The 14,253-nt window shown below is 45.8% G+C and overlaps 1 protein-coding gene across 1 annotated transcript in view; it reads left to right on the top strand.

Annotated features, from left to right (window-relative positions):
- Positions 1-2,031: 2,031 nt before the first annotated feature.
- KLHDC4 (kelch domain containing 4) overlaps positions 2,032-14,253 on the top strand; it is a 37,322-nt gene continuing 25,100 nt past the window's right edge. The window contains exons 1-4 of the mRNA XM_063438838.1: positions 2,032-2,237; positions 5,317-5,408; positions 5,882-5,960; positions 10,457-10,555. Of these exons, the coding sequence (XP_063294908.1) occupies positions 2,139-2,237; positions 5,317-5,408; positions 5,882-5,960; positions 10,457-10,555 (369 nt within the window). The 5' untranslated portion in view covers positions 2,032-2,138. The remainder of the gene's footprint in view (positions 2,238-5,316; positions 5,409-5,881; positions 5,961-10,456; positions 10,556-14,253) is intronic.

The following is a 14,253-nucleotide window of genomic DNA, read 5'->3' as shown; positions in this document are numbered from 1 at the left end:
ATGTTAGATAACCATGTTTCACTCAGTCAGTGCAGCAATAGCACCTCTAGTGGCTGTAACCCTGCAATGAAAACAATGTGATTTCTAAACCGTGTGCTTTTACGTTCCAGGGTTAAAAGGAGAGGGCCACTCCAGACAGACTTCGATGAGATAAAGTGGTCTGGGTGACTCTAGCGACCCTTTAATGTTATATCGACTTGTTTGCTTACTTCCATTGTGAGTGTCTGCTGAGCTCCATAATATACAACAGAACTAGAACAGCAACCCACAGGCCTAGATCAGAGATATCCATAGGCTTTATCTAGAAAATCTATCAAACATGAACATGTTCTGTCAGATTCCCAGTGATCTCTCAATACATGCGCTGACCTGTAAAAAGGGCTGTCAGGCTGTGTTATGATCAAACACGGTCTGTGTTTGTATGAAGGTGTAAAACATTCACTAATATTTACAAAGTATCAGATTAAATCTCTTACTGTGTGTGTCAAATCATTCCAGTCTTATCTTAGTGCTTTGTAACATACAATAGAATTAATGGATTGTCTCCCTACAGCCGAGACATTAATGGTTAAAGAATAGACAGACAGACAAACAGATGATCAATAGATAGACAGACTGACTGACTGACTGACTGACAGACAGGTAGAGAGACAGATGTTAAAGCAAAATGACAAACAGAGCAATCAGCAGTTTTACATAATTGCCCCATATATACCAAACACAGTGAGGTGACACGCTGACAACAGGGAGAAATTGATCCAGATATAAAAATAACGGAAGTGGCTAAGAAATAGAAAACTCTGATAGACGCTCATTTTATTGATCAGCATAGGAGATATTGGGAATGTTATCAATACAATGCGTGTTTGTTGTATGTTTAAACAGGATTATTCATTAAACTGTGAAATGCAGGGAATTGACCATGGAATTCTACATTTTAGTAAAATAGCTTATCTGAAAAATTAGAGCTGCATATTAGACACGTGCAATTCGTTTCGGTCCGAATTTAAATCCGGAATTGCCGAAGTCCCGAATTTCGGAAGTGCCGAACCGAACCAAATTATTTGCCCATGCACATCCCTACTGCATATATATATTCATTTTTTTCAAGGATTTTATTTCTAAGTTGGCTATTTTGTCATAAAATTTAGAATTCAATGACCAGGTTACTAAATAACCCTGCTTGTGTAAGATCACAGCACGTGGGAGAATGTTAGCATGGAAATAGTGAATAAATCTCACAGATTCTTTTATTAACATTTGGCTTGCCAGCTGGGTTTCAGATGACTCCATATCACCATTTAGTAAAAAATGCTCCTTTTTATTACTTTATTCTATTAAGAAGAATATGATGTATATAGACTGTACGCTCGTTCCTATAGACTGTACGCTCGTTCCTATAGACTGTACGCTCGTTCCTATAGACTGTATGCTCGTTCCTATAGACTGTACGCTCGTTCCTATATAGACTGGACGCTTGTTCCTATATAGACTGTACGCTCATTCCTATAGACTGTACGCTCGTTCCTATAGTCTGTACGCTCGTTCCTATAGACTGTATGCTCGTTCCTATAGACTGTACGCTCGTTCCTATATAGACTGTACGCTCGTTCCTATATAGACTGTACGCTCGTTCCTATAGACTGTACGCTCGTTCCTATATAGACTGTACGCTCGTTCCTATAGACTGTACGCTCGTTCCTATATAGACTGTAGGCTCGTTCCTATAGACTGTAAGCTTGTTTGAGCAGGGTCCTCTTCAACCTATTGTTCCTGTGAGTTTTCTTGTAATTGTCCTATTTATAGTTAAATCCCCACTCTTATAATATTGTAAAGCGTCCGGAATCTGTTGGCGCTATATAAATGGCAATAATAATAATAATAATAAATATAATAATTCTGTGTGTAAACACTGTCTGTAGAAGGTGTGCATGTATTTGGTCTCCAGGACAGCAGAGGGCGCCAGTGAGCTGTGCAGGAATACTCTCTGCTAGGAACCTTTACTGTCAGTGTTTAGACAGGAAGTAAACACATTTACTTCCTGGTTGTAACACACGTGGGTACTGTGAGACTGTCTGCACTCTGAGAGACCCAGGGGAGGATCCATCACTGGGGCCACAGCAGAAACATACTGAAACATGGGCAAGAAGGGGAAGAAGGACAAGAAGGTGAAGGGGGCTGAGAAGACGGCGGCCAAGATGGAAAAGAAAGTCTCCAAGAGATCCAAGAGAGAGGAGGTGACCCCAAAGGGGAGAGATGGGGCATTGGGGTAAAGAGCGGGTAATATGATGCACAGGGCAGGCTGGATGCAGGGGGTGATGGTGGAGGAGGTGACATGGGGGGTGGATTACTGAAGGTCGGAGATGGCAGGGAGTTGGGTATCTGAAGGTAAGGGTGGGAGATGGCAGGGAGGTGGGTATCTGAAGGTGGGAGATGGCAGGGAAGTGGGTGCCTCAAGGTGGGAGATGGCAGGGAAGTGGGTGCCTCAAGGTGGGAGATGGCAGGGAAGTGGGTGCCTCAAGGTGGGAGATGGCAGGGAAGTGGGTGCCTCAAGGTGGGAGATGGCAGGGAAGTGGGTGCCTCAAGGTGGGAGATGGCAGGGAAGTGGGTGCCTCAAGGTGGGAGATGGCAGGGAAGTGGGTGCCTCAAGGTGGGAGATGGCAGGGAAGTGGGTGCCTCAAGGTGGGAGATGGCAGGGAAGTGGGTGCCTCAAGGTGGGAGATGGCAGGGAAGTGGGTGCCTCAAGGTGGGAGATGGCAGGGAAGTGGGTGCCTCAAGGTGGGAGATGGCAGGGAAGTGGGTGCCTCAAGGTGGGAGATGGCAGGGAAGTGGGTGCCTCAAGGTGGGAGATGGCAGGGAAGTGGGTGCCTCAAGGTGGGAGATGGCAGGGAAGTGGGTGCCTCAAGGTGGGAGATGGCAGGGAAGTGGGTGCCTCAAGGTGGGAGATGGCAGGGAAGTGGGTGCCTCAAGGTGGGAGATGGCAGGGAAGTGGGTGCCTCAAGGTGGGAGATGGCAGGGAAGTGGGTGCCTCAAGGTGGGAGATGGCAGGGAAGTGGGTGCCTCAAGGTGGGAGATGGCAGGGAAGTGGGTGCCTCAAGGTGGGAGATGGCAGGGAAGTGGGTGTCTGAAGGTGGGAGATGGCAGGGAGGTGGGTGTCTGAAGGTGGGAGATGGCAGGGAGGTGGGTGTCTGAAGGTGGGAGATGGCAGGGAGGTGGGTGTCTGAAGGTGGGAGATGGCAGGGAGGTGGGTGTCTGAAGGTGGGAGATGGCAGGGAGGTGGGTGTCTGAAGGTGGGAGATGGCAGGGAGGTGGGTGTCTGAAGGTGGGAGATGGCAGGGAGGTGGGTGTCTGAAGGTGGGAGATGGCAGGGAGGTGGGTGTCTGAAGGTGGGAGATGGCAGGGAGGTGGGTGTCTGAAGGTGGGAGATGGCAGGGAGGTGGGTGTCTGAAGGTGGGAGATGGCAGGGAGGTGGGTGTCTGAAGGTGGGAGATGGCAGGGAGGTGGGTGTCTGAAGGTGGGAGATGGCAGGGAGGTGGGTGTCTGAAGGTGGGAGATGGCAGGGAGGTGGGTGTCTGAAGGTGGGAGATGGCAGGGAGGTGGGTGTCTGAAGGTGGGAGATGGCAGGGAGGTGTGTGTCTGAAGGTGGGAGATGGCAGGGAGGTGGGTGTCTGAAGGTGGGAGATGGCAGGGAGGTGGGTGTCTGAAGGTGGGAGATGGCAGGGAGGTGGGTGTCTGAAGGTGGGAGATGGCAGGGAGGTGGGTGTCTGAAGGTGGGAGATGGCAGGGAGGTGGGTGTCTGAAGGTGGGAGATGGCAGGGAGGTGGGTGTCTGAAGGTGGGAGATGGCAGGGAGGTGGGTGTCTGAAGGTGGGAGATGGCAGGGAGGTGGGTGTCTGAAGGTGGGAGATGGCAGGGAGGTGGGTGTCTGAAGGTGGGAGATGGCAGGGAGGTGGGTGTCTGAAGGTGGGAGATGGCAGGGAGGTGGGTGTCTGAAGGTGGGAGATGGCAGGGAGGTGGGTGTCTGAAGGTGGGAGATGGCAGGGAGGTGGGTGTCTGAAGGTGGGAGATGGCAGGGAGGTGGGTGTCTGAAGGTGGGAGATGGCAGGGAGGTGGGTGTCTGAAGGTGGGAGATGGCAGGGAGGTGGGTGTCTGAAGGTGGGAGATGGCAGGGAGGTGGGTGTCTGAAGGTGGGAGATGGCAGGGAGGTGGGTGTCTGAAGGTGGGAGATGGCAGGGAGGTGGGTGTCTGAAGGTGGGAGATGGCAGGGAGGTGGGTGTCTGAAGGTGGGAGATGGCAGGGAGGTGGGTGTCTGAAGGTGGGAGATGGCAGGGAGGTGGGTGTCTGAAGGTGGGAGATGGCAGGGAGGTGGGTGTCTGAAGGTGGGAGATGGCAGGGAGGTGGGTGTCTGAAGGTGGGAGATGGCAGGGAGGTGGGTGTCTGAAGGTGGGAGATGGCAGGGAGGTGGGTGTCTGAAGGTGGGAGATGGCAGGGAGGTGGGTGTCTGAAGGTGGGAGATGGCAGGGAGGTGGGTGTCTGAAGGTGGGAGATGGCAGGGAGGTGGGTGTCTGAAGGTGGGAGATGGCAGGGAGGTGGGTGTCTGAAGGTGGGAGATGGCAGGGAGGTGGGTGTCTGAAGGTGGGAGATGGCAGGGAGGTGGGTGTCTGAAGGTGGGAGATGGCAGGGAGGTGGGTGTCTGAAGGTGGGAGATGGCAGGGAGGTGGGTGTCTGAAGGTGGGAGATGGCAGGGAGGTGGGTGTCTGAAGGTGGGAGATGGCAGGGAGGTGGGTGTCTGAAGGTAAGGGGTGATGGCAGGGAGGTGGGTGTCTGAAGGTAAGGGGTGATGGCAGGGAGGTGGGTGTCTGAAGGTAAGGGGTGATGGCAGGGAGGTGGGTGTCTGAAGGTAAGGGGTGATGGCAGGGAGGTGGGTGTCTGAAGGTAAGGGGTGATGGCAGGGAGGTGGGTGTCTGAAGGTAAGGGGTGATGGCAGGGAGGTGGGTGTCTGAAGGTAAGGGGTGATGGCAGGGAGGTGGGTGTCTGAAGGTAAGGGGTGATGGCAGGGAGGTGGGTGTCTGAAGGTAAGGGGTGATGGCAGGGAGGTGGGTGTCTGAAGGTAAGGGGTGATGGCAGGGAGGTGGGTGTCTGAAGGTAAGGGGTGATGGCAGGGAGGTGGGTGTCTGAAGGTAAGGGGTGATGGCAGGGAGGTGGGTGTCTGAAGGTAAGGGGTGATGGCAGGGAGGTGGGTGTCTGAAGGTAAGGGGTGGGAGATTGAATACAATGTTTTTATTTATTTGGACTTCCATCTAATGTTTTTCTACAGGAAGATTTAGAAGCCTTAATAGCCGAATTCCAATCTCTAGATGCAAAGAAAACACAAGTTCAAGAGACGACATGTCCTGCACCTACCCCAAGGTAAGAACACTAATAAACCCATTGTGAATTGTAGAATCCATGATCAGGGTAATGTCTGTGACAGCACTGCATACACAGGTCATACAGCTCGGTGGCATATAGCTCGCACCATTCAATAAATATATATAAATGTTGTCGCTCCCCGGGGCAGCGTACCTGCCAGTGATTCCCAGAGTCCCAAAAGCAGCTGCTGCGGCCGGCATGGGGGGATTATATCGGTGCTGAGCTTATCCCACAATTTCCTTCTCCTGCAACAGCAAGCAGTGTGGGAATATTTATTAAAAAAAAAAAAAAAATATATTATCCAGAAAATAACCCCAGCGTTTATTATCTAATCTACACATTGTACCCGGAGGAGATCTTTAAGGGAAGACCGTTGTGGCCAGTAAAGGATTTAATCAGAACATGTTTGTCACTGAAATTTTCAGGGTAGTTTCTCTTCGTTGGTAAAGTTTTCCTTATTTGTCCCGCAGGTTGAACGCATCTTTAACACCACATCCCGAAAAAGACGAGCTGATTCTCTTTGGAGGTGAATATTTCAATGGCCAAAAAGTAAAGTATTTTTTTCTCATTTCCTTTTTGTATTCTTATTCACTTTGTAAAACCAGTGATGTGATTGTGCATGGAGTCATGCTGTAATGTATCATCTTTAGAAGGTACGCCAAGGGTCTTCCAGTGTTCTATATGTGGTGTGGGGATCAGAATGCAGGGTCTTCCAGTGTTCTATATGTGGTGTGGGGATCAGAATGCAGGGTCTTCCAGTGTTCTATATGTGGTGTGGGGCTCAGAATGCAGGGTCTTCCAGTGTTCTATATGTGGTGTGGGGATCAGAATGCAGGGTCTTCCAGTGTTCTATATGTGGTGTGGGGATCAGAATGCAGGGTCTTCCAGTGTTCTATATGTGGTGTGGGGCTCAGAATGCAGGGTCTTCCAGTGTTCTATATGTGGTGTGGGGCTCAGAATGCAGGGTCTTCCAGTGTTCTATATGTGGTGTGGGGATCAGAATGCAGGGTCTTCCAGTGTTCTATATGTGGTGTGGGGCTCAGAATGCAGGGTCTTCCAGTGTTCTATATGTGGTGTGGGGATCAGAATGCAGGGTCTTCCAGTGTTCTATATGTGGTGTGGGGCTCAGAATGCAGGGTCTTCCAGTGTTCTATATGTGGTGTGGGGATCAGAATGCAGGGTCTTCCAGTGTTCTATATGTGGTGTGGGGATCAGAATGCAGGGTCTTCCAGTGTTCTATATGTGGTGTGGGGATCAGAATGCAGGGTCTTCCAGTGTTCTATATGTGGTGTGGGGATCAGAATGCAGGGTCTTCCAGTGTTCTATATGTGGTGTGGGGATCAGAATGCGCAGGGTCTTCCAGTGTTCTATATGTGGTGTGGGGATCAGAATGCGCAGGGTCTTCCAGTGTTCTATATGTGGTGTGGGGATCAGAATGCAGGGTCTTCCAGTGTTCTATATGTGGTGTGGGGATCAGAATGCAGGGTCTTCCAGTGTTCTATATGTGGTGTGGGGATCAGAATGCAGGGTCTTCCAGTGTTCTATATGTGGTGTGGGGATCAGAATGCGCAGGGTCTTCCAGTGTTCTATATGTGGTGTGGGGATCAGAATGCGCAGGGTCTTCCAGTGTTCTATATGTGGTGTGGGGATCAGAATGCAGGGTCTTCCAGTGTTCTATATGTGGTGTGGGGATCAGAATGCAGGGTCTTCCAGTGTTCTATATGTGGTGTGGGGATCAGAATGCAGGGCATTGCAGTGAGTAGGGGAAGAGGTGATGATGACCGGCGGGTTGGATAAAGGAAAATACGTTCAGGCGTCCCATCTGAAGTAAGCGGCGGGCAAGAATCACAGTAATAGAATAAGGTAAGGGAGGTAGCGGTAGTAACACACTAAGGACGGCTCACAAAGCACCGGAGCACTTTTTGAAGTACTCAGGGAGTATCTATAGGGATGAAGGCAATGCCTACTGGGACAGGGCTAGCAATGGTCATGTGATTTAGTGGTTGGGCCCCTTTGAGACATGTAGGGCCTAAGCCTTGCCACCTGTGTAAGTCCTGTACCCTGCTGGGCTCCCTTCACCAACTCGGGTCTCTCATTGCTCAGCCAGCCTCGAGGCACGGACCTGACCAGAAGGGAACCGCCACATGTGAGTGTTGCTGTGACAGTTTGCCTCGACATACAGTTTTAGTGTAGTGCAGGGGTAGACCATATTCGGCACTTCTTGTGTTGTGGACTACATCTCTTCTGATGCTTTTCCAGCATTGTGGCTGTAAGCGCATTATGGGGGATGTAGTATTAACGTCAGGATTGTGAAAGGTAGGTTACCCCTGCTCTGTTAACTCTGAGTTTATAACAGGGTTATAAGGAATCTCACTGACAGAAGATCCCTTACAAAGAAAGGATCCCCCTACAATGAGAAATTGTCAGTGTGGATAGAACCAGGCTATCCCGTGCATGAACCCAATAATGTAAACACCAAAAATACTGTGGGGGGGGGAGGGGGGGCAGAAATCTCCTAGCTGGTAAAGGAATAAACACATAAAAAATACCCTCCAAGGTTGCCTAAACATAGTGTTTAGTAAAGCATCAGGTAGGAAATTGTTAGAGGTTCTGTTACAATGTACAAACCAGGCTTTATTGAACAATGTCTAATGTACAATACGCTTGCTGTGCTATGTGACTAAAGCTCTCTCAAATCCTACTGCCCTGAAAAACAAAATCAAAATAGGAAAGCCAACTCCCACAAATCTAAGTTGAATCACTGGCTCCCTACGTATAAAAAGGAAAGGCACAGTTAGAAAGATCAGGGGATAGAGTGTGGTACCTCAGGTGTAAACATGGGGGTAGCTATCCACAGACCACCTCTATGAATAGACGCAGTAGGAAAGAGGGGAGGTAGTACATGCAGGCAGATAGGGGTCAAAGACTAAGTATATGCAGTGTTTCAGACAGAAATACTGGCCGTTTAGACTCCTACCAACATGACCACTGCTAAAAGCCGAAAGAGTTGGAGCAACCCTTTGACAATGCTCACCCACAAAGTACCTTCTTAATTCCTGTCCAGCTCAGAGGGTTGTTTTTTTTTTGAGATAGTGACTGTCATTTGCAAAAAAAAAAAAATTTTTGTACAAAATTTGTTTTGATGTATAGATTCTTGTTTTCCGGTCGTTTTGATGAAATAATATAATTGTAGATATTTCTCACCCCAAATCACAAGTTCCCACATGACATCCCTTCCTCCATCTGATGGTTACTGGCTTGTGAGAAGGGATTTTTCATTAATATTTAATGGGTTGTGAATCATTTCAGGCGACTTGCAGTATAGTCTAAGGATCTCTGTGTGTCCTGGGTTTTATTTTCAGGAGTATCAGATATGAGAATTGTAAAAGCTTTGTATGTCGTGTAGAACATTATTTATGCTGAATTGTCCAGTTTAGCTATAAAAATTGTCAGGCAACCGTTTTATTCTGCTTATAAAAAACTTCAAGGAGCCTCACTCAGTTTGACTCCACTACATATGCTACAGTTAACGGAGGAGAATAGCCCTCGTTACGACAATTGGCAAGTTATAGATAGTATTAACTGCTTTCTTTGTGGGTACCTGTGTGTACTAACTTATACCTGTCGAGATCTGTGAGTCTCACACTACCTTTTATAGGGGCCTGCGAGTCTCAACTGACCACTGCACTACTTGACTCTTCTAGGTACCTGCGTGTACCAATACACTGTTGATCTTTAACTGCCATGTTGATAACAATAATCTGACGTATCACAAATTATAAAAACAAAAAAATTCACAATAAACAGAAATTTACAAAAAATAAAATAAAATGCAAGGAGCAACTTTTTTTTTTAAAATATATGTTTTGTATATACCGTATTCTGTTTGTTCTCTGAACTCTGAATAAAGCGAATTGTAAAACTGGTAAAATATTGGCTAATAGCTAAGCTGTAAAGCTGTGACTATAACAAAGTTAGGGGATTAGTGAATAAACCCTTAGATTGGAAATTTTTACACCTAGTTTCTCTCTCTCTCTCTCTCTCTCTCTCTATATCTATATCTTTGTTGTATATCAATTTAGTGCTTTTGGTTAATAAAAATTCAACAATGTATTTTAGTTTATAAAAAGGTTACTCCAAGCACCACAACCAGTTCAATGATTTGAAGTGGTCATTGTGCCTGGATTCTGTATGTGGAGTGTTTCACTATTACTGCACATACAGAGTTTAACCCATCTGCTGCCACTTCTGAAACTCCACCTCCAGAAGTGTCATTGTAACGTCATCAGTCTGACTGGAACAGGCGTCCAAGGCTGGTTAATGTCAATTCTGTGCATTCTATTGCACAGAATGTCAGTCATTGGCTGAGAACGGTCAGCTGATGTTCTCAGCCAGTGAATATTTACAGTTTCTGACATCTGCAACTCTGCAGAAGCCGTAAGCACATCCCCCAGATGGCATTGGCAGAGAACCGGCTCAGGGTGCTCCTGGAATCCTAGCAACTACAGTGAGCTTGGGGTAACCCTTTAACTAAACTCTGAGTTTCAATACATCTCCAACACCGCCAAAATCAAAGTAATATATTGTGTCGTTAAATACACTGTGTGATTTTTAAACAAAAATTACAAAGCTAGGGTTATTACCTAAAGTGGGATTTTTGGAGAATTGGAAAGGAATTTGCAAACTGTATTCCGAAATATCTCCAAAACTTCCCAATGTCTGGAATAAATTCCAGTAGGGTTATTGTGAGAATTCCAAGCCAAACTGGAAACATTAACTGACTTTTTTATGTGAATTTTTCTAGTTTGGTTATATTTGACCTTAAATTTGAAATTCAATTTGGATTCTAACCCTGTAAATGTAACAGCCTGTGATATTTGTATTTTGGTTCCAGTTTAATACCAAATTGCGATCGTGATTAATCACCATTTACCGTGCTTTGATGATATCTTCATTTAAACTTAAATAAACGACACAGTTCTGCAGAATTTATGTAAATTATTAAATAATCTTGTTAACCTTTTGTATGTCTGTTCTTTTTCCAGACGTTTCTGTATAATGAGCTGTATATTTATAACATCAAGAAGAGCACGTGGTCCAAGCTTGATATCCCAAATCCCCCGCCACGACGCTGCGCTCATCAGGTAAACCGGCCGCACCTCTCACAGGGCGCTTCATGTAATCAGCCTGGGCGGAGGTATACTGACATGCCGAGCTGAACTAGTCTACTTTCCAAATGCAGGAAAAGTTTTATTTGTCGATTTATTAACTCGTTTGATCTGCACAAGTTACACAAAATTCTAGGCCATGGCTATAAAATGCGCATAATGGGTCTGTTTAATTATCTCCGTTGAAAGACCCATTTGAAGTGCGTTTATGGTTTGTGAGACTTGCCATAAAGGGTCCCAAAACCTGATCAAAGAAATAGTTGTTTTTTTTGTCTCTTTTTTTAAAACATTTTTTTTAAGTATACGTTTGATTGGGTTGTTTTACCAGCTCAGAGCCCGTGTGCGCAATCTAAGCCCGTGAGGAGATTTTAAAGAAGTTTCAGCTATGGAGGGAGGCGGGAGAGAGTGGAGAGCAAATTTGCCCAGGTGCGCTGTCTGCAGGGAAGATCATTCTATCTGTTGCCAGCGTGCATTAATGACAAATTAAAGTTTGATGATTTCAGCCAAGGGGGTGGAACCAGGCACGACCAGAAACACGTGGCACTGGAAAAAGGGGAGTAAATTAAAGCCAGGGAAGTGGAGGCCGGTCACCTAATTGTCTGTACTGTCAGGAATACAATTTGCTATGATGGAGTTATTCCTCCACTGGTCCGTAAAGTAGCACTCCAAGCACCATCATAGCATCATAATCCGAAACTTAAGAAACGTGATGAGTTCTCCCCCCAGCGCTCCCTACTGTAAAAACATTAGAGGAGTGCTGGGGGCTATCACATCATTTTTTTTACGAAGGTTAAGGATCTTTACATAATCTGCTCATAAGAAGATACGTCTATTTATCTGAATTCCATTAAAAGACAACAGAAAGTGTGAAAACCCGTCCATAGCTTTTCCTGAGAGGTATGGGCTATAATGGTGCCCTGTACGGCTGTAGCATGACTGGCACTGACTGAGCATAATAAAACCCTTTCCTCGAAGTGTAAATACACCCTGTATTGAGGTCCTGAGCCTTTGTGTCCAGCTGTGTCCATTTACCTGGTTTGAGGCCTCATGTCTATGAGATAGGATTCCAAAATGGCGGCTCGTCCTGAACCAATGCTTGCTCTCACAATTCGCAGTGTGCACGAATAATGTTAAATAAATTCATACAAATTTGACTTTTTATCGTGAGATGTTACGCTTAATTGGAATTACGGTAAGCATTTTTTTTATTAAATCACAAGTGTAAAAGATACAAAATGATGATCTTCCTTGACCTCACAAGTAAATGTCCTGTGGTGTCTTCTAGCTGTTGAGAAGTATTGACTGTATAAGCAAGTTGCATGGCGGTTACCGAATCCTTTCATATCGGCCCCTCCTAATTCCTGGCTTGTATGGGTTGGGATCAATTTATCACACCCAGGGGTATTAAGTTGGCTTAATCCCTTTCCATCTCCTCATCGCGCACTCCTTTGGGAAGGGGCTAGACTGCAAAACCTTGTTTATTAACAAGGGGGGGTCTATCGAATGATTCCTCTTTTAAACCATTCTGTTCAACTGTAAAGTGCTGTGTTTTAAAATATTTATGGTAATTACTGTACGTTAACTTACTCTGCATAGTTGATGGTTAAACATCATGAATGGGGGTAAAAACGAAAAGGATATGAAACATTGTCAGACATGAGATGTGCAGTAAACTGTGTCTGAGTGAAATATGTCTGTGGATTGGATTGGTCCTCTCAAATAACAGAACATTGTTATCCCAAGACTAACTTCGTTATACCCAATGCTTTATGGGTAAAAGAAACTTGGAACTAGATTTGCAAACAGCAGTTTGTGCTGGCTTTCCGCTATTGTCCCTAAATTTGCAAATTTAAACAAGGGGCACGTCAGGTTTGCTGAAAGAGAAGTAGAATTTTCAATGACAAATGTAAGAATTTGGCTAACAAGCAATTAATGAAATGAAGCAGATACAGTGCCTACAGTGTCCCTTTAAACTGATTATAGTGTCCGGAGTTCCCAAGTTCCATAATTTCATTCAGCATTAAACAGTTTTTCATATTTTTATGTTTCAATGCTAAATTAGAGTCCTCAGCAGCCCCTCCCCTTTGTGCTGCTTCAGCGAATGAGGAAGTATTGGCATGAACAGCAATGGGCAGCTATGATTGGCTGAGAGTGTCAGCTGTCTGTTTCTAGCCTATCAGAGCTCCAACTGACGGTATGAAGGGTATGACTACAAGGAAGTGTATAATCTCTGCCTTGGCCACATCTCCAGAAGAGGCCAGGCTATGGGTGGCCTGAATCCCTTTTTTAGTGTTAAACTGCTCTAAAATTATTTAACATTTTGTGGGGAGACAGTGCCAGTGGACTCCAGGCATCATAACCAATTCAAAGAGATGAAATGATTATAGTGAGTACAGTGTCCCTTTAATAATAAAACCCTAGATCTCCGATCTGCTGCTTTAATTATGAACCTTTACCCGCCAACCCTCAGAAATACTATTCCAGTCATGTCCATTATCTGTTTGCATTGTGAAGGTTTTTTTGGTTTGTTTTTTAATGTAAATCTAATCAGTAACTTATTTGAAAAGAACCACGTTGCCCCAGAGATATTCACAGTTTACTTAAAAATTTAATTTATAGTAAATCACCTGTTTTTATGATCTGAAAGGAAGGACCTCCTTTCTATTGTCTGTGTTTCGTGCATGGAGAAGTGCGAGTCGCTCATATTAACGGCTATTAGTCCTTGTTGTGAGGTTTTCAGTCAATGTCTGTTAGGAGTACATTGCACTTGCTACAATGTTCCTGCTTTATGTTTGGCTGATGTGAGTGATATCGTACAAGCTGCGGGGAAGTCCTGATGGCTCTGTTCAGGGCTGTTGCAGAGGTATTGTTACGCTGCTAGTTCACAAACACTGGCTGTCCACCCGCTCCCAAATTACTTTGTGACACGTTAATTTTAGAGTAGAGAACTTGGCATGTCCGCAGAGGGATTTCCTGCCTCCTCCTGTCACAAGTGGTACACGCACCCTTAATGAGTGGGCGCCCTGATTGCAGAGCAGCTAAAGGAGCTGTGGGCGTCTGCTGCGATGACAGACGCTAGATTGGTTAAAGCATCTGCTGTAAAATAAGTGTTACAAGTATGTGACACCCTCTGTGTGCATCAAAAGATGGGGAGAGAATACTTACTGTCGGTACTGTGCTAAATAACGGAGTTAATATTAACCCTGTTTGTTAGCGTTTTTTTTGTGTCTGATTACATAAAAATTCTCTAGGCATTCAATGCAAACATTCTACCGGGAAATTAAATATGAAATAGTTAAAGGGGGAGGTGAGATGTTTTTGGAAGCACATAGGGAACCATTTGTGTTTTCACTTTGGCCAGGCGGCTCCAGTTATTGTACAGAATGCCTATCTGGATTCTGGTCTCTTGCCCTCTGTGCTGGGAATATATCACAAGTTTAATGATTGCATACGGTTAGGTCTATTAAGCAGTACATCTCGCTATCGATGCCCACCATTCATACGTCTGTCTAGCCCGGTGTGGAATCTCTTCATCCATGTAATGATGTGCTTGTCTAAAGGGCAATTCTATGTAAAACCATTTGTTGATCAGTCTATACTTGTTGCTGCCTACCCAGATCAGTTGACCTATTGCCATTTGCTCTGACCCTCTGTATGTAGATCAGACTACACAT

The sequence above is a fragment of the Pelobates fuscus genome, chromosome 12 (assembly GCF_036172605.1).
Source record: "Pelobates fuscus isolate aPelFus1 chromosome 12, aPelFus1.pri, whole genome shotgun sequence".
NCBI lineage: Eukaryota > Metazoa > Chordata > Amphibia > Anura > Pelobatidae > Pelobates > Pelobates fuscus.
This window is presented reverse-complemented; position numbering and strand designations above follow the sequence as displayed.